Source organism: Excalfactoria chinensis, chromosome 2, assembly GCF_039878825.1.
Source record: "Excalfactoria chinensis isolate bCotChi1 chromosome 2, bCotChi1.hap2, whole genome shotgun sequence".
NCBI lineage: Eukaryota > Metazoa > Chordata > Aves > Galliformes > Phasianidae > Excalfactoria > Excalfactoria chinensis.
The window spans coordinates 66,771,589-66,793,775 of NC_092826.1; the positions used below are offsets into that span (position 1 = coordinate 66,771,589).

The 22,187-nt window shown below is 36.5% G+C and overlaps 1 protein-coding gene across 1 annotated transcript in view; it reads left to right on the plus strand.

Annotated features, from left to right (window-relative positions):
• The window catches only part of MTRR (5-methyltetrahydrofolate-homocysteine methyltransferase reductase), a 24,978-nt gene extending 3,336 nt beyond the window's left edge, over nt 1-21,642 (plus strand). Inside the window, exons 3-16 of the mRNA XM_072328665.1 lie at nt 116-304; nt 2,901-3,054; nt 3,987-4,104; nt 5,108-5,462; nt 6,716-6,838; nt 7,994-8,147; nt 9,364-9,452; nt 11,118-11,298; nt 13,118-13,160; nt 14,474-14,660; nt 16,806-16,924; nt 18,191-18,283; nt 18,379-18,558; nt 19,511-21,642. Of these exons, the coding sequence (XP_072184766.1) occupies nt 161-304; nt 2,901-3,054; nt 3,987-4,104; nt 5,108-5,462; nt 6,716-6,838; nt 7,994-8,147; nt 9,364-9,452; nt 11,118-11,298; nt 13,118-13,160; nt 14,474-14,660; nt 16,806-16,924; nt 18,191-18,283; nt 18,379-18,558; nt 19,511-19,655 (2,085 nt within the window). The 5' untranslated portion in view covers nt 116-160 and the 3' untranslated portion in view covers nt 19,656-21,642. The remainder of the gene's footprint in view (nt 1-115; nt 305-2,900; nt 3,055-3,986; nt 4,105-5,107; nt 5,463-6,715; nt 6,839-7,993; nt 8,148-9,363; nt 9,453-11,117; nt 11,299-13,117; nt 13,161-14,473; nt 14,661-16,805; nt 16,925-18,190; nt 18,284-18,378; nt 18,559-19,510) is intronic.
• The last annotated feature ends 545 nt before the right edge of the window (nt 21,643-22,187 follow it).

Sequence of the window (22,187 nt, forward strand, 5' to 3'; positions counted from 1 at the left end):
AAACAGCAATACTGATATGCATTTCATGCATCTGTGATCTGACAAAGAGGGCAAAATCTTGCTGTTCTGCATGCAGTAAATTCACATTTTCTTTCTCTTTTTTTTTTCTCTGCAGTGCTTTTTAAAAAATAAATAAGTAAAGCATTCCCTGCTTTGGAATATGTGCTGTGATTTAAAAAGGAGATTTTTGCTCCTCTATGCAACACAAAAGGGGCAGGCAAAAGCCATAGCTGAGGAAATATGCCTGCAAGCAGGTGCCCATGGATTTGAAGCTGACATGCACTGTATAAGTGAGATGGACAAGGTGAGATACTCTGCGCCGCTTTGAAAAATAGGTATTTAATAGCTGCATTTTTCTTCATTTGCTTGAGTGGTGACTGCTGATAGCGGCAAAGTCTAAGCACATTTATCTACCTAAAATGGTTTCAAACTTTCAGGTTTTTAAGAGTCAGTAACTGGGATGAGACTCATAGACTCATGATAGCCTTCTGCCAAATCTTTCTGAGGGTTTTTCATAGTAGTACAGTAAATACCAGAGTAAATCTTTGTTTCTAACAACTGTCCAGTGACTTTCTGAAAGCTAATTGTGTACACACTGCTAGATGAATTTGGTATTTACTGGTCAACTCTCCAGTTAGTAGAAATGATTACTCAGTTTTTCCACTGTTTCTGTTATGTTGAGGTCCTGCTTTCTGCTAGGTCTGGATTCCAGTATGATGTTGACTTTTTGTGGTGTCTTGTTATTTAACACAAGGATCTGTTCCTGTTTATACTTGAGATGCACTCTAGGAAAAAGAAAAAAAAGAAGCTTGGCTGGAGTAAGAAAATGGCTTTTTAGTATTTGCTGTTATCCACAGGTAAAGGTCTGAAAACTTAGTGTCTGTCATGTCGTGTAACTAAAAGCATGGTGGACTGTAATTCCTTCATAAAGCAGGTCCTCTAAAAAAACAAACAAACAAAACATGGCAGTATTTCAACTAAAATGAACAGAAACTATCACTTCCTGCACTTAAAAATGTGAAAAGTTTATAAAAATAACTTTGTTTCCTTTTAGCAAGTTGCTTTCTTTGGTATATAATTCATTCTGTAGCTGGACATCTGCTTTTTGAATGCATGTTTACTGAGTAAGTAGTACTCAGTGTAAGTATGATGTAGTGTGGGCATGTTGAAGAGGCTCATGCAGCAAGTGGGGAACATGCAGATTATCCTTATATTCTTCCATTTATTTCTTTTGCATTTGACAGCTTTGGAGATTAGTTTCAGGAAGGCAGCAGACAGAATATTTCTAGCCCTGTTATTGGTCTGCCACTAAACTCATTTGTCAGATTTGGCCAGACAGCTCAGAGCAGTGAGTTGGAAAGGTGCACTGAGTTGAGAATGTGGGAATTAAGTATTGAGGGGAAAAATAATTTCTACACCTTGGTGGATTTCATCACTTAAGCTTTTCCTTTTCATTACCTTTTGCTGTAAATAAAGGGAATTTCTAGAAATGAGGTGTAATTGGAGAGGGGAAGGCAGGATGACAGCTAACAGGAGCAAGAGCCTGCTTGAGTTGTGTGTGGCCTCTGATGAATTCCTCTGGGTAACTTAAATTTGACAGGTTATTCCACAACCTACATGGTTCAAAGAGTTTTTTGTGTGCCTTAGGTGACAAAGCAAGACGTTTCTGTTTTGTCCATACAAAACCATCTGGAGAACATTGAGTACTTCTCTTAAACTCTTCAAATATGCAGAGGAGAATGTGTACTAGATCAAGCGAGAATTTAATGAACTAATTGCAGCTCTTTTCTAATACACCAGCTTCTACTTCTTAAGCTTATATCTCTTATTATGTGTTTGGAACACAATTTAGTTTAATATTTCATGTGACACCGGTAGTGTCATTTTGTCAGTTTCTGCTTAAAGAATTTGCTTGTTAACTCAATAGTCACCACTGACAGTGCACTGAAGTTCTATTACTTACAAAATCAGCTGTGGAAGCTTTGGAAATTCCAGGTATAGCTAAGGCCTTTTTTGCACAACTTACAGATCAGTTTTGAAAGCTGAAAAATTAGTGATTATTTGAAGTTTGTCTAACTTGTAGAAGACAAAACTGTTTTGGAATGTTCCTGGACCCACAGCTTCCTGAAAAAGTACTTGGGGAATGTCCTTGCATTCTTACTCTGTTCTCCACTGCTTCTCCAGACCCTGGCTTGTTAGCTGCTGCTAAGGGCAGATGATAAGTTAAGTAGTTCCACGCAGCTGTTCTTGGGCTCTTCAAGAAAGTTGTGAAGAGAAAACTGGCAATGGCAAAGGTGCTTCATAATCTATCTTTCTGTGTTTCTCATCATTTTTGCATTGTAGGGGGTAAGCTCCACATCCCTTGAGAAGGAAGGGAGGTTTGAATGGCTTGTTAAGGAAAGTGTTTAGAAGAGGACTTGTACTCTGATGTTTTGAATTGCAGTCCTGAAGCTGCTTAAAATGATTACACAGTATCTCTTGAAATCTTTATTTATATTTTGTTATGACCCTACTGTCTCATTGAACTTGGAATGCTGGGAACGAATTTAGATGGAAACCTTTACAAAATGGTTGAAAGATATGGGGTTGCTTATCATGGCAAAGAGGAGTCTAAGGAGCAACCCAGCTAACTAAGTTACATGATAGATGCATGCTTTCTGGTAGTCGCATTACAGTTCTTCTGTTCAGTTGGTTCTGTACATTGGATTTAAGCCACAAGCAAGATTATCGATTGCACCCCCAAAATAATTTCCAATTATTTGAAAGTCTTTCTGTAGTTTAATACAGGTAAGATGTGGTTAAACAGTTTTCTTTGTACCTTTGGGGAAAGGGAAATAATGCGTAAGGCCTCAAATAGTGATGAAATGGCACCTTGTAGTTGTTTGTTCTATTACTTGTAGTACAACTTGGAAACAGAAAAGGATCCTGTAGTTATTGTCATCTCCACAACTGGTACTGGCGACCCACCAGACACTGCCCGCAAGTTTGTTAAGAAGATCCGGGATAAGACCTTGCCACCTGATCATTTTGCACATCTTCAGTATGGATTGTTAGGTGATGTAGTGTTTTGTATATTAATGCAGCGCTTGCCTGTCAGTGAGTAATTTTATATGTTATAATTCTAAATAAGATTTGCTTTATTTATTTCTGCAGTATCAACAGTTTTATGGGTTTTTTCTTAATCTCTGTGTGCAATAAAGGAATAATATCACAGAAGTGATCTGAATGCAAGCTACCAATTAACTTTTTATAGTTTAATTTTCTTTATGTCAACAAAACGTGATATTTACTGTCTATAGTTGCTGAAGTTTTAATTTCGTGTGAAATCCCTATAGACTGTTAGCTGAGTTTACTTGACTTTGTGAGCAACTGGGTTTTTTTCTGTGCAGCAATGTAAAACATTCATTTTAGCATCATCTCATCTTTTTACATTTGCTATAGGTCTTTCCATTTTAAATGTCACACTTTGGTGTGATAGAAGGAACATAATCTTGTGTTAGATGTTGAATAGGCAAAGTGCTATTACTACTAAACAAGGTATAGTGGTAATAACGTTCTAATCTAAAGGGGAGGTACTGTGTGATTTATCAGAAGGGAGTATCAGCTTCACTCTGTTTCTCATTATTTGAGCTTTCTACATCTTCCTCTCAGAGATATTAGGGTTGTTTTTTTTTTAATTATTATTTTTAAAGTCCCTTTCTGAAATATTCCTCAGAAATGCTTTCTAAGAAAAGTATTTTTCAGATAAATTCTGTCTTAGGTTTGTGTAGGAAGAATGAGTTTCTCAGCGATACTTTGGGACTAATACAGATACATTTACTTATTTTTAAGTCAAAAAAGTGCCCTCAAAGTACAAAATGCTTTTATATATCGGGTTATCTTGCTTGCCTGCAAGAAAGTTGTGTTTTATTTGCAGATCTTTGTGTAGCCTGTGTGGCTGGCTGGCTGACTGATGGACATAATTTTTCTTTCTTTGTACGTTTTAGGTCTGGGAGACTCAGAGTACACATTCTTTTGTAACGGTGGAAAGACAGTTGACCGACTACTTCAAGAACTCGGTGCCCAGCATTTCTATGATACAGGATTAGCAGATGATTGTGTAGGGTAGGAACCAAATGAGTTTGAATTTTGTTTCTTTGATATGTAATATTTAGATATTATTTACTCTAAACTGTATAATGCTCTGAACCCAATTACCCAACACCTCCCAGGAGTGAATCCTGTCTGAACACAGTATGCCACTTTGAATCTTAATTGCCATTCAGCGCAAGTGCAATTTTAAAGTCTGAGCAAACAATTGTAATGCCTGTAAAAATGCAGGGCATACAACAGTTTTATAAACTAAGTCATTCTGAATAAAGAGAAGCTTTTTAAAACCCAATCCAAGATTACTGAAACAAATAAAGCCAGTACCACAGCATGAGTGCAGTTGAGCTGCTTTAGGTATGCCCTAAAATAAATGTTTTGTTTTTTTCTCCATGTTCTGTAAAGCATTTTTTTAATGTATTTTTTTAAGAGAAATTATATAAAAGTTTTTTTTGTTTGTTTGTTTTGTTTGTTTTTTTTTATTGCTGTAGAGGATGTATGTAAGAAAACAGCTCCCTACCTCTTATGTTGCTCCCTCTGACCAGTAGGCCGCAGTCTTAGTTTATTTATTTTCAAGTGCAGATTTTACTGGTTCTGTGCATGATAACGCAAACAATTGCACATCGCCGTAATCATAAAAATTATATCTTGCATTCTGGAATAGTAAAAGTGCAGCATTGTTTTAATGTACTGATGTTGCTGTTGCTTGTGAAAAGCTGTAGGTTTTGCTACCAACCCTTCACCTTGTTGTCCTAAAGATCAGCCTAAGAAAATAAAAATGTGGAACTGGAAAAAGAGTGAGCCTTCTCTATACTGCAGACTATTTACCTTTGCATAGCATTAATAACTAAATGAAAATACGTGTTACTAGCATTACTCTTTTGTTATAATACCTGTTTTACTTTTTTTGGTCATTTCTAATTTAACAGTACAATAAGTTCACAATTAGTCCTCCTTTTTTTTTCTTTTCCCCTTTCTTTTTTAATTTATTTCTTCTTCTCTTTTCTCTCTCCCTCCATAGATTGGAACTAGTGGTTGATCCTTGGATTGATGGTCTTTGGCTTGCTCTCAAGGAAGTATTTCTGTTGCAGAAAGAAAAAGAAGGCATGAGCAACGACGATGTCAGTGCAGATCCAGATGCTGGGCATGAAATGAACTTAAGCTCAAAAATACAGAATTTGAATTTAGAAGATGAAGGAGTGAGGAGTTCTGATAGTCCGTCGCATAAACTGCTTGACATCAATGTTGTGGCTTCAGCTACAGACACTGAACCTTCACTTGTTCACTCAGTCCCTCCCATCTCTCAGTCTGCTCTTAATATTCCTGCCCTGCCACCAGAGTATATAGAGGTGCAGTTTCAGGACACCCATGGGGAGGTAAGAACTTCACTTTGAATGATGAAGGCCTCCAGTTCTGGTAAGAACATGCCACTGATAAGAACATGCCACTGAAAAGAATGAATGGATACATATCTAAAGAAAATACATCCCTGATCACAGGGGATTTTTAATTGTAAGAGAAAAGTCAGCTTATATGTTTAGAAAGTAATTTTCACTGTATGAATTAAGGACACTGATTTAAAAATATATTTTAACTAAACTATAATTTGGTAGAGGAATGACACTGCCAGAAATAGAAGAATTAAAATCATCAGTGTTCGATTTATTTACTATAAATAAATAATCCATTCTGTTCAGACAGTGAAAACATTTTCCTATGGAAGGGATTATGGTACAGTTTCGGTTCAGATTTTTAGTACTTGCAGAATGCCTGAAGAGGATGTGAAATTGCTCAAAATATTGCTGCATATTTAATAACTTAGAAACTAGTAATTGTAAAAGCGTGGCCATAACTGTGCTATTGCAGACAGAAGATGAACTGCAGATCAAAAACCAGTATGCTTTTATTATGAAGCCGTGTAGAACTAAAAGCTGCTATACAAGGAGAAGAATTAGCATATACTAGTGATCATCTCAAGTGGGCAAATTTAGTGAAATAGAGAGTGTGATTCAGATTTTTCTGATTGCTTGCCAAAGAACAGATGCTGTCGTTCTGTGAGGGAACAGTGAAGGAACTGGATGTGATGATACAGCTGAAAGGGTAAAGTCCCTGATCCCCAGTACTCAAGCAATGCAAAACGAGAGAGATGGCAGCTGGGATCAGTCAAAAGTGCTGGTTATCAGGCAAGTCTTTATGAATGAAGCAGGTCTGAGGCTAAGTTGTTGAGTTCAGCTGTTCAAATTACTGAACAGAGATTTAGAGGTACTCTGCTATTACAACACTCAGGCTGAAAGGGGTGCTGTAGAGCTTAAAAAGAGAGATTGGGCACTCATGATCAGCTACTCCTGAGAGACAAACCCATAAAATCAAATTGGCTGTTTTTAAGAGCCTTTGAGAAAGGGAACAACTAGCTGCGTTTGATAACAGTTTAGGCCTATTGGACTATTCAGACATATGGACTTTTTATGGTTGAAAATATGCCTGTTACTACTTAGATGTGATTTTTAAAAATGAAGAGCAAAATGCTTATATTTGTAGAAGATACATGTTTTCCCTCTTCTTGTTTTAGTAAGCTTTTATTCAGCTGATTTGCATTTTTTGGTGTAAGTTTTCATGTCCTCTTTTTCAGAATCCTCATCCGTCCTCACTAGTTTCAGAGGGAACAACCTTCAAAGTGCCAGTTACAAAAGCATCTCAGCTCACTAGAGAAGATGCAGTAAAAACTGCATTGCTTTTAGAACTTGATATTGCAGTAAGTCAATGATAGCTTTGTAATATTTTTTTTTTTTAATGAGTAGGTAAAATGAAGGGTAAAAAACATGTGTATTATGCATAAAAACTGGCAGAGAAAGATTTGATGGTTTAAAAAGAAGAAAGAATTCCTGTACAACAGCATGATGTTAATGTAGGGTGATTCGTTTTGTATGTCCAAAGCCTGATTTATTTACTGAATGTTATGGCTCTGCAGAAACCAATGAAGATTGTCAAATTCATTTCTTTGTTGTTCATGGACATGCTGTTGAATTAAATATAAATTTTAGGAAGTACTCAGAAACACTGTGTAGGAGATTGTGACCCTTCTGAAAGGTAATCTACAGATGTAGCAATTTCATTAGTACAAGCAAGTTGTAAGAATCCTTAGTTCTTTGTGTTAGAGCTGTTAAGATCTGTTTCATCTTCTGGGATTCATTTACTTAATTCAAACTGTTAGCCTCTGTTACTCTAGATGTTTGAACTGCTTTAGATGATTCAGGAAAGGTTGTATTGTAAAATACTGATGTGAACATTAAGCACAGAGTGCTTATTAGCTTAGAAGAAATCTTTTAACGGGAAAAAATTCTGCTTTTGAGCTTTTCTTCCCAGACACGTCCTTAGTATCTCCAGAGAGGGACACTACAGCTTCTCTGGGCAGCCTATTCCAGTGCTCTGTCACTCTCACAGTAAAGAATTTCTCCCTTGTATTTGTATGGAACTTTCTGTGTTCCGGTTTCTACCCGCTGTCCTTTGTATTGTTGCTTGCCACCAAAAAGAGCCTGGTTCCATCCACCTGACTGCTGCATTTAGATATTTATGAACAGTGAAAAGATCCCCTCTCAGCCTTTTCTTCTCCAGGCTGGACAGTCTTAGGTCTCTCAGCCTTTTTTGGGACAGGAGATGCTTCAGGCTCTTAATCATCTTTGTTGCCATCTTCTGGATTATTTCTAGGAGTGCCTTGTATTTTTTTAACTGGAGAGGCCAAAGCTGGACGCAGAGTTCCAGATGTAGCCTCACAAGGGCCTACTCACAAGAGCAGAGAGGTTGGATCACCTCCTGCTGGCCAAGTTCTAGACTGTTGTTAGGAATGAGGATGATGTTGGCCTTGGTTTACTTTTCAGTTTTATTGAAACGATTTCGCATTTTCAAACAGAATACAGCCTTTGACTACCAACCTGGAGATGCCTTCTGTGTAATATGTCCCAATAATGTCAGTGAGGTGGAAGAACTACTTCACATCTTAGGACTTTCTGAAAGAGGAGACAACTTTGTTTGTATAAAGGTTAAGCAAGACACTAAAAAGAAAGGTAAAATATGATGCATTAGTTATGAAAATATATTCCTCTCTATGATAGTAGTAGTTGGTATGCATGGTTTTGAACATTTTTAACTTAGATATTATGACACAACTGTTATTTTGTAGAGATATGCCAGAAATCAGAAAGAGTGGGCACATAAAATCTGTTCCTGTTTATACTGTTGATGACTTAGCTTATGAATGGGAACTTGATCCTGTCATTGAGATTCTTCTGTCACTCATCTTTTGTGCTTCTGTGCATGTAACCTAACATTTCTCCAGCTGAAAGTAAAATCTCCCTTTCACATTCATCTATCCTACATCCTTGGAGGGCTGTGTACTCCTGGAGCACAAGACTTATTCCTGCTGTGGTGCTTTTTAAGGGGCTAGATGGTCTTTGTATATGTTTTGTTGAGTTTTACAGTCCCATTCCTCATAAAGGGATGCAAGAGTTGAGTCAGGTAATGCTGAGACAAAGAGATAATTTAGCAAGTTATATAGTTATATTCTGAGACTGAAATTTCTGTTTCAATAAAGGACTCTTGATAATGGAAGAAAGGACAGTAAGAATGAGTAGCTAGACAAGGGAGCCAAGAAACATCAAGATAAATCCCAATGTGCAAGTTCAGTCTGTAATGAAACAGTTGCGGATTAATAAGTGTTTTGTCCCATAAGTGTTCTTATATTCCTTTTAGGGTTATCTTAGAAAGGGGAATATCTGCTTTAGTGTGACATAACACAAGGATGATGAGCCTGACTGCACTCTGGCTGACTCCATAAAGAAAGACTCAGTGGATGTAGGAGTTTCTCCTTCATGAGAGGACAGTACAGGACAGGTTTTTTTGTTTGTAGAGAAATACCTGTGATCTGCAGAGCCTCAGAAGCTCCATCTGGGCACTGGCTGTGTACAGCTTTGATTAGATCATGAGAAAACTTCAGTATGTTCTATTTTTCAAGGAGTGTTTATTAATGGAGTGGAAAAAAATGTGGATGGTCCATTTACTTGTTAGCATTCCTCTGTATTTCCCCAAGACTGTAAGTGGCAAAAAGGCATTCAGTGGTCTGGCAAAATGTACTTACATATATATACTTCTCTTATTGTATTACTTCTTTTCTGTTAACTTTTTTGCCTTTTCATTGGAAAACTGTCTTGCTGCTTAGTTTGTAATTTTGGCTAATCACCTGAGCTCATCCTACAGAACTGAATGTATTCTTCTCCTAAATAGGAGCAACTCGTCCACAGCACATCCCTGAGAGAAGTACTCTGAAGTTCATTCTAACCTGGTGTCTGGAACTAAGAGCAATTCCCAAAAAGGTGTTTGTATTTCTTCTTTTCAAGTGAAATACATAGTAATTCTGTGCTGTGTGGTTTCTACGAGTTCTGTCCTTGCTTCATGTGTAGTTACCACATTTCTTGGTGAATAGGGATTGTCAGTTTGCGTGCTGCTGATTCTTTGTTCTGAGAAATTTTGCTTTTAGTGCTTTATTGGGCAAATTATAAGATACTGAAGCCTGTATTCTCATTCTTCAGTTCTTTGATTCATAGAGGAACTGGACGTAAAAGTGATGGATATTTGGTGCAAGATAACTAGAAAGCTGACAGAACCTAACTGTAGGCATTAATGAGAAGTCATTCTTCTCACTAAAGATAACCTGACCATGTTGGTCCTTTTTTGTCCCTGGAAATATGCATGTTACTCTATATGAGCCCCACAGAATGTCTTAAATATTTTAAAGCTTTTCTTGATCATTTTACTAACTGGCACAATTCAAAGAAAAAAATTTGTTTGTATGTTTGTTCTCACAGTGCACAGATGTTATTTCCCTCGTGTTTTGTACTTGTGAAAAATTGGAAGCTTGCAACTGAAAATGCATGGGTATTTCTGGTTTTGTCAAAGCACATTTTAAAGATGAAGCATGATGCTAACCAGCTGTGCTGGTTGGGTCTGTGAAAGAAATCGGTTTTTGGAAGGACTTCTCACAAAAGTGAATTTCACAGGCAAGATCGAGTATATGTCATTATTAGACAGTGTGCTGTAGAACAGAATCTCTCAACTTGTACAGCCTGTTCAGTACTTCATTTAATATGGCAGTTTTTGAAAATTCTTCTCAGCAGTACACAGTACACAGAGAGTGCTGGAGAGGAAATATCAACCAAGCCTGTTTTTATAACCCGTTTTATTTCCTGCTCAGTGTAGAATAGGCTGTAAGTCCATAATCAAAATGATTTTCTGGATTTTCAGTTTGCCCAAACAGTAGGTTATTTTTGCAGTATTTTTTATATAAAATATTTAGTCTGATTGCATTTGGTATTTTGAATCACTCTTCTTTCTGAACACTATGTTTATCTTTACCTTTTGGAAAGCAAACACACACACAAAAAAAACCCTGGAACTATTTACATCTGATTTTTACTTTATCTTTTAGTGCTCTATTTAATTTTATTAAGAAAAGCTCGAGCTAACGTTATGTATTTGTGCCGTACAGAATAAAACACTGCAGCAACATTTATATGACTCATAAATTCCATGCTTTATTTACAGTAATATCACTTCAAAGACTTTGTATTATTCCTTTTCCAGTTTCTGTAATTTAGCAAATGGTGTTTTGTCTTGATTTAATTTGCGTTATGGGGTGCTGACCAAAGTGCCAATACATAAAAAACATTCCCATAAATTTAGTATTTATCTGGAAATTGGTTAAGTCTGTTTATCTATTTCTTCTCCTATTCAGGCAAAGTAGGATTTTCTGACCTGCTAGCTTTTCCCAGACATCAGGGGTGAGGGGTGGTGGGAGGAACTTAAATCGTTCATGGTAGATGAAAGTGAGTGTTGAAAAATAAATTGTATTTTGTATTAACTGTTAACCTGCAAGCTGACCACTTCCTTTCCCCAGGCAATTCAAGCTTTTCATAGATTTGTCAACGTTTTCCCCAACTGAACAAATTATTTACCTTCTACTCTTGCTTTCTTTCCTTCAGGCATTTTTGCGAGCCCTTGTAGAATGCACCAGTAATGCAGGAGAAAAACGGAGGCTTCAGGAGCTTTGCAGTAAACAAGGAGCCTCTGATTACACTCATTTTATTAGAGAGTCTAACGTTTGCTTGCTGGATTTACTTCATGCTTTCCCAAGCTGCAAGCCTTCACTTAACCTGTTAATTGGTGAGTAATTTAGACTTAACTGGTTTTAGTTAATTCTGAAAAATGCCTCAGACTAAGCATTCAGTTTCTTAGATGCAGATAACTCTTCAGTTAGAAATGCTATAGTATTCATAGTCATCAAATGCAAATGTTAGTGGGCATGACTCTGTCCACCAGTGGTGGTGTGTGGTCTTTGTTCTGCGCTTAGTTATGTACCTGTGCTTTTAATGACTCTGAATTGCTCCTGTGCATAAAAATAAGGTGTTCGTAGTGTTTTTAAGAATCAATTCATCAGCTGCTTACAGTTCAAAAAGATGTGTTTTTATACCTCCTGATATCTCTGCCCTTGTGTTCTTTTCTTGGGCTTTTATCTGTGGAAACAAAAAGCTTTTCCCTGTATATTGGTGTTTAAGTTACACCTAATACACTTGCTGAGTTCTTTGCCTAAAACTTTGAAGGAATGAGACTAGAGCTGTACGTGTATCAAACTCATCTGAAAATAATAACAGTTACTTTTCAGATTAAAAAACAGAATTTCCTGTAGTGTTTCAGTATATGAAACAAAGCAATTGCTTTCTATAGCTTTGTGATCATGTTCTCCATTACTCCTTCTTAGTAAATTGCAGAGATTTAAAGATAGCAGCTCTGTTGCACTTGATACAAATCCTTGAGTCTTCTCACTGGCAGCAAAACGACATAACTTCTCAAAGGTGGCATGGAATGTGCTGTAACGACTGAACTGAATAAAATGAAGTTCTGAAAGTTTTTTTTCTTTTAAAGTGTGTTGTCCCAAGGAGGTAATGTGCTGAATGGGCTTAGTATCTTTAAGAGATTTCAGTGAGCTAGTTTGTCTCACCTCTGGCTTGCAACCTGCGTGAGCAGCATCTTTCAGATATGTTTAAGTCCGTATGCTGGGGGAAACATACACAAAAAGGAGGCATGCATGGAATACAACTAAAAAGCAGCTGAACTGCACTGTATTTTATCTTGTTAAATGAGTGTGTATTCTGGTATTTCTTGCTTCTTGTCACTGTTCTCCACAGCACTGTTCATTTTGTGATGTGTCTTATCTCCTTTTAATATACTCATCTCTTCAGCCAAAACATACAGTCATGCTAGGTCATTCCTGCGAAGATACCAGTGAGTTTGACATTTTCTGTATGTGAACATACATATGTATGTATGTATGAGGGCAGATAGATGTAGGTTTTGGTATGTACGTGTATCATATAGTGGACCTTTAATTACAAGAATGCCTAGTAAACTCCTGTCTCAGTTTTGAATGGATACCATTCAAAGCTACCAATGTTAAGCTTTTTTTTTTTTTGGCTTCTTTTTTTCAGAGTCCATTTCAAAAATGTATGTTGGTATTCATAGGAGTTTGAAATTAGGCTGGTGCACCTGCCCTAAGGCCATTATATATAGGAAATACTCAAACAAGTAATTCCTATTTCGAAAACTTTTCAGCTCCATTAAGCACACTTGCTTGAAAGGGGAAGGAAATCCAATCTGAAGCTTTACTTTGTTTACTAACTACTGTCATCTCTTCTGTGTGCTTTACAACTGTTTTTAAATGATCAAGAACCCCATAAATTAGCTGTTCTGGCCTTATTTTATCCAATTTCTAACAGATGTTCCACAAAATCTAAAATTAAAAAAAATAAATAAATTCCTATCACAGTCCCACTGTTAATGGTTTATTTATGAGCTGAAACCACTCAATGTTAGTAGGTACTGTTACACTGTGCTTGCTACCTGTAAACATTTCCTAAGTGATATTTTGATTTTTATGGGGGTGAATAAAGCTATAAGTAATTCTGTTGTTGTTGTTGTTTTCCAGAACATCTCCCTAAATTACAGGCCAGATTCTATTCCGTTTCAAGGTAATGAAATATTCAATCATATCTTCTTTGTTATTTAGCTATGTTTTTTTTTCTTAAGCGTGTGTGTGTGTGTGTGTGTGTGTGTGTGTGTGTGTGTGCACTTCACATTTTTTTTAGAGAACAAACTCCAGAATATATTTCTGTAAGTTCATTCTGGTTAGAATTTTTTCTCCCATGTACTGTTAAATTTGTCTTTGTCAACTTGAAATCTTAGGCCCTTCTTTCCCATAGTGCAGACACACAAGTGGGCAAGCACATAAAACTCCTTCTGGTGAAAAGTGATTCTGCAGGTCTGTGTTCATCTGAGTGGGGCAATAAGAATGCTTTGAACTCTGCCTTCACTTTTGGAAAGAGTGTGTGGCTGCCCCTGAGTGAAGAAGTTGTAATGTTGTCTTCACCTTGAATTTTTCCTTGAAGATTGAATTTGTTTTTGGTTTTTCCTAGTCATTACTGAAATTTACTTCATGTAGTTTTGAGCAAAGCAGAGTAGTCATTGATAGCCTGGATGAATCTTGGGTTGTGAGGCATGTGGCTTTTTTTAATTCTTCAGCGGAACTGGAGCCTTACTCATTGCCAGGACCTTGTGTCCGTGTTCTTGATAGTGTGTGAAGTGTAACCTGACTTGGAAGATCAGAATCCAGCTCTTTGTGTTCAGTAGTGTAGCACTGCATCTTTCCAGATGGCCTTCCTTGCCTTTGGGTATCTGCATTGTTATTTTATTTTATTTTTCTTTTTTTGAGGTTTATTGTTTCAGATGCTTCTTTGCCTAGCTCCCTCTTCCTTACAGGTTTCCCTCTGGCTTCCTAAGAAGTTACACTAGGAGGCAGTTCCTGCCCATGGTGTTTTTTGTTTCCAGTTTGCCTATTACAGTTTTGCCTTTATTCTGCCAAAATGAGGAAAACAAAAACAAAACAAAACAAAAAAAAGCCCAATCCAATAGCATGAATAGCACTTCTGCAAGACAATCTAGTGAAAGCAATATATCTAAAGAAGTAGAATAAAACAGAAAAGTAGGAATGATGAATGAAGTCCCTGTTATCAAACTAACAAACAAACCAAGCTAACCTAACAAAAACCAGAGGTTCGGCTATTTCAAACAGTGTTGTTTTGTGTGTCTGATAAGAGTTTGGTAGAATTCCCAAGAGCAAATTCACACACATGAAAACCTGATAGAGAGCAATTCTAATTCCATCCTGAAGGCATTGCCTTCTGATTCCAGCCCTGGGTAGCTTTATAATTGCTTATAGATCTCACAAAGGTAACTGAACACTGAGGGGAAAAAAGAAAAACAACAAAAACTTGTTCCTTTACAGTTCAAACTTATATCAGCCAGGAAAACTGTGCTTCGTGTTTAATATTGTCGAGTATCCTGCCTGTCCTACGAGACCCATCTTACGGAAGGGAGTTTGTACAGGTTGGCTTGCTGAGTTAGTTGCACCTCTACTGCGCACCAATAAAGACACACTGGATATGAAAAGAGAAAGTTTTCCAACTGAAAAGGTATGAATGTTACATTTAAATTCCATTAACCTCTAAATTTGTGCATGCTTGAAGTAGTCTTTGTTTTCATTGTTTATTTCTCTCATGTAAAACAGATGTTTTGGCAGGGGCTGTATGCATCTGCGTTTTGTGATTCTCCCCTTCTTTTAAGTTTACCCTTCAGTCATCACCCCACTGTACTCCTAAATGAGTATTGGAATATACTTCCATGGACTAAGATACCAGTTAAATGGTTATAGCAGTTTGAGAAGCGCCTAGTCACTTTCAGGAGAGGCTGGCAGACTGTAGAGGGACAGATGTTTCACAGTTTGAAAAGGCTGAGTTACTGAATGTGATACAGAGAATAGTCTTCTGTGGTATTTCTGCTGTGCATCAAAGATGTTCTGGTATAATGGCTGTTATTAGGGGATGATATTCTTCTTTCATCTCTCTTCTTTTGTCTGTGTAATCCATCACAATCTCAAATATATTATGTATAAGTTAGGGCATGAGGGAGTGGCTTAAAGCTTCGTGGAGGAAGTTCAGATTGGGTGTTAGGAGAAAGTTCTTGATAGGGAGGGTGGCCAGGCACTGGAACAAACTCTGCAGTGAAGTGCTCACCACTACAAGCCTGTTGGTGTTCAGGAAACATTTGGACAACATTCTTAGATGTGGTTTCACTCTTAGGTTTTTCTTTGTGGAGTCACTAGTTGGAATTGTTCCTTGTGGATCCCCTCCTACTCAAGATATTCTATGGTGTATATACTGGTGTATACTACAATATATAGTGTATGTAGTATTATAAGTAGTATGGCAGGAGAGCTACTGATGCTGTAATGGGAGCAAGTTTATACGTTGAAGAAAACTGTGCTGATAATACAGGGTATTTGGCAGAATGGAAACAAAACCCACAAAGTTATCTTTAAAACCTAAATCAAAGGAAAATTGATATGTGCATGATGAACCTTATTCAAATTGTCACATCGCTATACATTTAAAATACAGTGGACTTGCAAAATGTTTGAGATCAAACTTGAGAAAGAGGTGGGTTAAAAAGAAAAATAAAAGGATTGTTACAAGTGGAGTCAATAAAATTTAGAACCATTTTCATCTGCTGTGCAAGCTAGAATCCAGCACAGATAAATGTTCAGCGGTGCACATCTATTAGAGAGGTATATAGAGTAACAATACAAAGTGGATGAGTGTGATCCTATGCAAAAATATCTGAGATTAATCACAAAAACTTTACAGAACAAATGTGTGTACCAGTTGAGTTATTCTTTTTAAGGATTGGCAAGTTTGGAATTCTTAATAGGAACGGTAGCCTGCTAACTCAAGATAAGCTTGAAATAGTATTACAGAAATATGAATATCATTCCTCCAGCAAGAATTATACTATTCTTTTTTTAATAATCATTCAGCAGGAAAATTAATCCTGTTGAACACTGCAGCGATTTAATGATAAGGAGGGTAGTAGAAATAAACCACTCGGATTTACAGAACAAACTTTAAATAACACGGCCTAGCATTTGACTCCTTACACTTGAAAGGAAATTCGAATAACTTCCTAATTAATGTTCAGAATAAATCAGATCCTTGCTTATGACTTTAATGGGTGGAGGTCAGCTGCTGATTCTCTGTCGATTTGTGTTCTGTTTGGAGATCATGTAATTTCAGTGTTTGTGAAGATTAGAAGGCAAGCTCAGTATCAGTAGGCTTCAGTTTACTGTGAACAAATCCTTACCCCTACCAGAATGTTCACAATGTTAGACATAAATAGATAATAAGATAAAATGAGTTGCCTGTAACAGTTAGCATGGCTAGTTTACCACTTCCTTTTGCCTACCGAGCTTTCTGTGAGTTCTAAAACTGTTTTCAGCAAATGTAAGGCGCGTCAGCTTTCACAATCAGAAGCTCATGTTTATGTGTCTTTGTCTGGTTTCTTTATGGATGGATTGGTAAATCTGTAAACAGGGCATGTTGTTCAGCATCTCCTGTAATTTTATTCCAAATGCTTGGCCTTACAGCTAAACTCTGAAATGCAGGATTTGGAAGGGTGTCTGCACTCATATGATATACATCAACATACTGAAGGTTCAAAAAATTCTTTTCTATTTTATGACTTACAAACATTCTTTGATTGTCTTCTCTCTAATTTCATTTTAGATATCTATTTTTGCTCGTCCAAACAATACTTTCCACTTGCCTTCAGACCCATCTGTGCCTTTTGTGATGGTCGGTCCAGGAACAGGAATTGCACCATTTATTGGTTTCCTACAGCACAGGTATGTACCAAACTCCCACATGTAAAGCAGCCTTTTAATGTCAAGAAAAAAAATACAGGCTCAGATATTTTTATTTTTACTTTTCAATTTGGGAAAAAAAAATGTACTTTTTTTTTTGTGTGTGTGTATCTTTTTGTATTTGTTGTTGCTGTTAAACTAAAAACAGCAGTGGTAATTTCACAAATGCATGTGTGAACTATTGTTTACTGCTTTATTTTTTTATCCTGTTTTCTTTTTATGACACTTAAAGAACTCTGTGGAAGCCTAAAAAATGTAACAAAACCAAAGCAAAGCAACCGTAGCAAACAAACATAAACATACAAAGGATATTATGACAAGGCACACTGCTATGTTTTTTGCCTATCTACAGATAGCACTCTTTTTATTAGTTCTGTTACTTGCATGACTTCAAAGGTAGAAACCTTTCTTCCCTCCTACAGCAACTTAATTTTGTAAGGCAAAAAGAAACTTGCTTAAAAAGTGAGATCGCCGCCACTGATGTGTTTAAAAAGAAAAAAAAAAAAAACAGAGGTAGAATTTTTAACATGCTTCTGACTGCATTAATCTGCTGTAAGCAAAACATTGCGTACAATCCTCACTATTTCCCCGTAAACATTTCTTTCTCTCAGATTTATTTTGTGTTTTATTTTCAAGGATTTGTAGCATTCCATGTGTATTTGACCAATGTTAAATAAAATCTTTCTCCCAAATGTAACTAGGCAGTTTCAGCTAAAACCCCTGTAAAGTAATTTCTTTAGCATTATTTGAAGAAAATAAAATAACTTTTCTGATGGTGTAGTAGTAAATAGATCGTTGTTCCTGAACTCTTCCAGTCATCTGAAGCTAAATGAAATGCATGCTGAAAATGATTTGTGCTGAGTTTTCCTCGGGTGTTTTTACAGTGCTTCCAATGGAAGTTAAGGGGTAACAATATCCTTATTCAGCAATCAGAATTGTTTTCTGAGATGTTCAGAAGTGCCATGCCTGACTGTTTCAGTGGGAAGCTGTGGCAAAAACAAACACACAAAAAAAGCCCCTTTGAAGTTGATTGAATTTGAGCTGGGCCGGAAGTGAGTACTCAACAAAATCAGAAAAGGGAGGCTATTTACCTTAAGTCATTTTACATTAATAAGCTTCAGGGCAGGTAGAAAAGCACTATCATAAATAAGAATTACACTTTAGGTTCTGCATTTGATAAAACAGGATTGGATTTACATACATTTACATAAAGTCAGTACATTAATTTATTTATTCTTTTCTGTTCAGGCAGAAACTGAGAGAAGAACATACAGACTGGGAATTTGGAGAGACATGGCTCTTCTTTGGTTGTCGGCATCAGGATAGAGATTATTTATTCAAGCAAGTTCACTATTTAACATTCTGTGTGTCTCATTTGTATTCATGAGGCGTTGTTTATCTCAGAGCCATTACTAACACTTTTTATTGCCTTTCAGGGATGAGCTCAGATGTTTTCTTGAAAATGGAACGTTAACTCATCTGAAGGTTTGTTTCTCAAGAGACTCTTCAACAGGAGAAGTAGCTCAGCCTAAGTATGTGCAAGATGTCATTAGGCTTTGTGCTAAGGAAGTTGCCAGAGTCCTGCTGAAAGAAAGTGGTTACTTCTATGTCTGTGGGTAAGTAGAGTGTAGCAGACTGTCTCAGAAAGAGAACAGAGTTAGCAAAAGTTTGAAGTGTTAGAAAGACTTAAAGATGTCTGAATAAAAGGACCAGCATGACACTGAAACTTCCTTTCTGGAACACCAGAATTTATTGTGTCCATCAGTAAACATATAGCTTGTAACCATGTAGTTCCACTGCTGCTTCAGTTGCTTGTTATTTATTTTTTCTGTTTTAGTATTCAAATGAGCTGTGATAGGTTTCAAGTTAATACATTGCTCTTAAGAAAATTAGATACAGGAATACATGTGGTAAAAAAAGCACACAGTGGTGAGGCAGCAGTAACTTCTGCTGCATTCCACACTTTGATGGGCCAGGATGCTACCTGAACCTAGAAATTTAAGGTTTTTCATCCCAGATTTCAAAGTTCTGTCACCTTCATAAAGTTCCATAATAGTAATACACTTTACAGTGGAGTCTTATTTGTGAACACTAACTTACCTGGATGTTTCAAATTCTTAGTGTTGATAAATGGAGAGCTGTTTGAACACAGGGCTCGATGTCAGTATTTTCTCCTACAGAAGTTAATGTCTACTGTTTGTATTAAAAATAACATCAATAATAAGTGAAGATTTTTTTGTGCACTGTGTGGTTTTGGAACCACATAGTTACTATATAACATCAGCATCCCCAGTTCTCCCTAAAATAAAAGAATTATTCTGTGACAGCTCAAGTGGAAATCCAAGGTTTTTTCCTTGTATACTATGATATAATATGTGTTTGAGAGCAATCCTTGTTCTTGTCAATGCTCAGCTGTGTGAAAACTCAGTGGGTCTCTTGCCATACAATACATAAGCTGTTTTTGATGTTTTTGATCTTTTCCAATATTGCAGCTTCTTAAGCTGTTGATAAAAGGAAAAATACAGTATTTTACATTTTCCTTCTTTTTTCTTAACCCCTCCTCCCCAGAGACAAGAAGCACATGGCTGATGATGTAAGTGATGCTGTGTTAGATGTTTTAAGTATAGAAATGGAAGTTGACAAATTGGAAGCAATGAAAACCATGGCCAAGCTTCGAGAAGAGAAACGTTATTTGCAGGATGTTTGGAGCTAATCATCTACTCTTTCCATGTCGTTGTAAGGCAAAAGATTTTGCTTTGCTTTCACGTTTATGCTTTTAACTAGAATCATCAAAAATGCCATTGTCACACACATTTTAACTTTCTTTGCTGATCTTTCACTTAGGAATGTGAAGCCTTTTCAAGGATGACAAACCATTCTGTCTTTGGAATGTATTTTTTTTAGCAACATTGCATAATGGACTGTGTCAGTACCTTGATTTTCTGACTTTTGAGATTGCTTTCGTGTAGAAAGTGAGAACTTATTTGTACAATTATAATTGTATGTTTGTTACATCACATATTTTTTCCTATAATTTATACATAAAGAAGCTACAAAGTAAATATGTTAGTCACTTAACTGTACACCATCAAATACATTAATGACTTATCAGAATCTACTTGGATACTTCCTGAGGCTTTATTTTTTTTCCCCACAAACATACACATTGTTTGGACAAGAGGGAATGGCCTCAAGTTGCGCTGGGGGAGGTTCAGGCTGGATATTAGGAAAAATTAATTCTCAAGAAGAGAGGTCAAATGCTGGAATGGACTGCACAGGGAAGTGGTTGAGTCAGCATCCTTGGAGGTGTTCAAGAAACATTTAGATGTTGTACTAAAGGACGTGGTTTAGTGGGAAATGCTGGTGGTGAGTAGACAGTTGGACTGGATGGTCTTGGAGGTCTTCCTAGCTTGGTGATTCTATGAGTCTGCACATGTGTATGACTTCTTTTTCCTCGAACAATAACTGCCAAAAGGAATAAAGGTCCAGAGTACTGCACAAAAACCTGCTGCAGAATATCAACTCTGAAGTATTTTTTTAAATACCTCTATTTTTCATTTTTTCATTCAGATATCTTGAAGTTTTGCTACACTCTGCTAATCCTTACAGAAATTCCGTGCGCAATTCTTTTGAAGTTGGCTTTTTTTTTTTTTTTTTTTTTTTCCTAAAATAATAAAATATGCTAAAATATGCTAAAATATTTGTAGTTTAATTTCTGGAAAAGATCTTAGTAAAAACTTCATCAGATTGCGAAAGTAGTATTTTCTGTATTTTAATTTGAAAATATAGTGAAATAATGTGTTCTAAAGCAGTTTCACTCACTTAAGGCAATACATCTTCTAAATCAAACTGTTGAAATCAAATGATTGAAATACCCTGTCTTTTTCCTTCCTGCAAGGACTGTTTGGAATGCGAATAGATGGAAGAGTTAAAGTATAAGGCATTCATACTTCTCTTCAGAACAAACCATTGTCTGTTGTTTGTAATGTAGACATTTGATATAGGAATAAGTTCTCCGCCTGTACTAGTTTGTGGTGGTAGGTATTTCAGTGGCCAGCAGAAGTTTCCATGTCTTCTCATTAGATGTTCTTCAGCTTTCTGTGTGTTCGTTGTGGTTCTTCATGTTGCTAAGTGGAGCCGAAGATACATGAAACGCGGAAGACTTAACAGCACCTGCCCACATCACTTGCGAACTATTCCATTAATTGGTGCCTTACTGCATTCGTGGTTATATTAAAGACTCTGAAGATCCTAACCTATTTTGGAACCTGAATGTTACATGAATACTTCTTCAGCTGCTGCAGCTTATGCTGGATGGTGGTAATTACTATTGCTAGATAAAGACATAATGCACTGCCACACAAATTCTACAGATAATGTACAGTGCCTGTTTTATTTAAATTTAATTGTGTAGCCTTGCTAGTGCTACTTCCCATATCATAGCTGAAGCAGTGGCCATAGTGGATCTGATTTCAGATGCCATACTCAAAGACCAGATGCTTTTTAAAAGCTTTGCCAATACCATGCCATAAATAACTTTAAATGTGTCTAATATAAAGATGCTGTGCTGTAAGGAACAAGTTCTAAAAACTGCCATCTGTATATAGAGGTACATTCGACTTAAATAACTGAATATTCAGTCTGTTATTCTGTAGGCAGTTTGTGGGGGCACAGAATAAAGCAACACTTAAAGCAAACAGAAGTGAAAAGACCTGCTTAATGCTCTGTTGAGATTTATTGGTTCACAAGAGGACTCATTCTTGCAACTTCTATTTGCTGTAATGTAAATATAGGTATTCTCATTGCATGTTTATGCATTTAGCAATTTGGTATGTTGATGATCTTAAGCAATTTTGAAACAACTCATTTTTCCTTGATGTTTTCCTACTGTTATATGGAAAGGAACCTTTTTAAAGCCTTATGCCTCCATCTCTGGATCCAGTTATGTTTCATCTGAGTTGAGAATACCACAATTAAATCTGGTGGCCACTCTAATTGTTTATATATATATATATAACTGATCAATTTTATTAATTGTTTATCATAAATGAAAACACTTCCTTGGCAAAAGCAGTATGTCTGCTTAGCCTCAAAATCTTATTCAAATACGTTTCATATTGGAAAAAAATGGAATTTTATACAATTGCAAATTACAGTCTTGAGAAGTTGATTCAGCACCAGTACAAATTACATTTACTTTCATTAGCATTTGAATAAACGCTCCAATTTTGGTGGAAAAGATTTG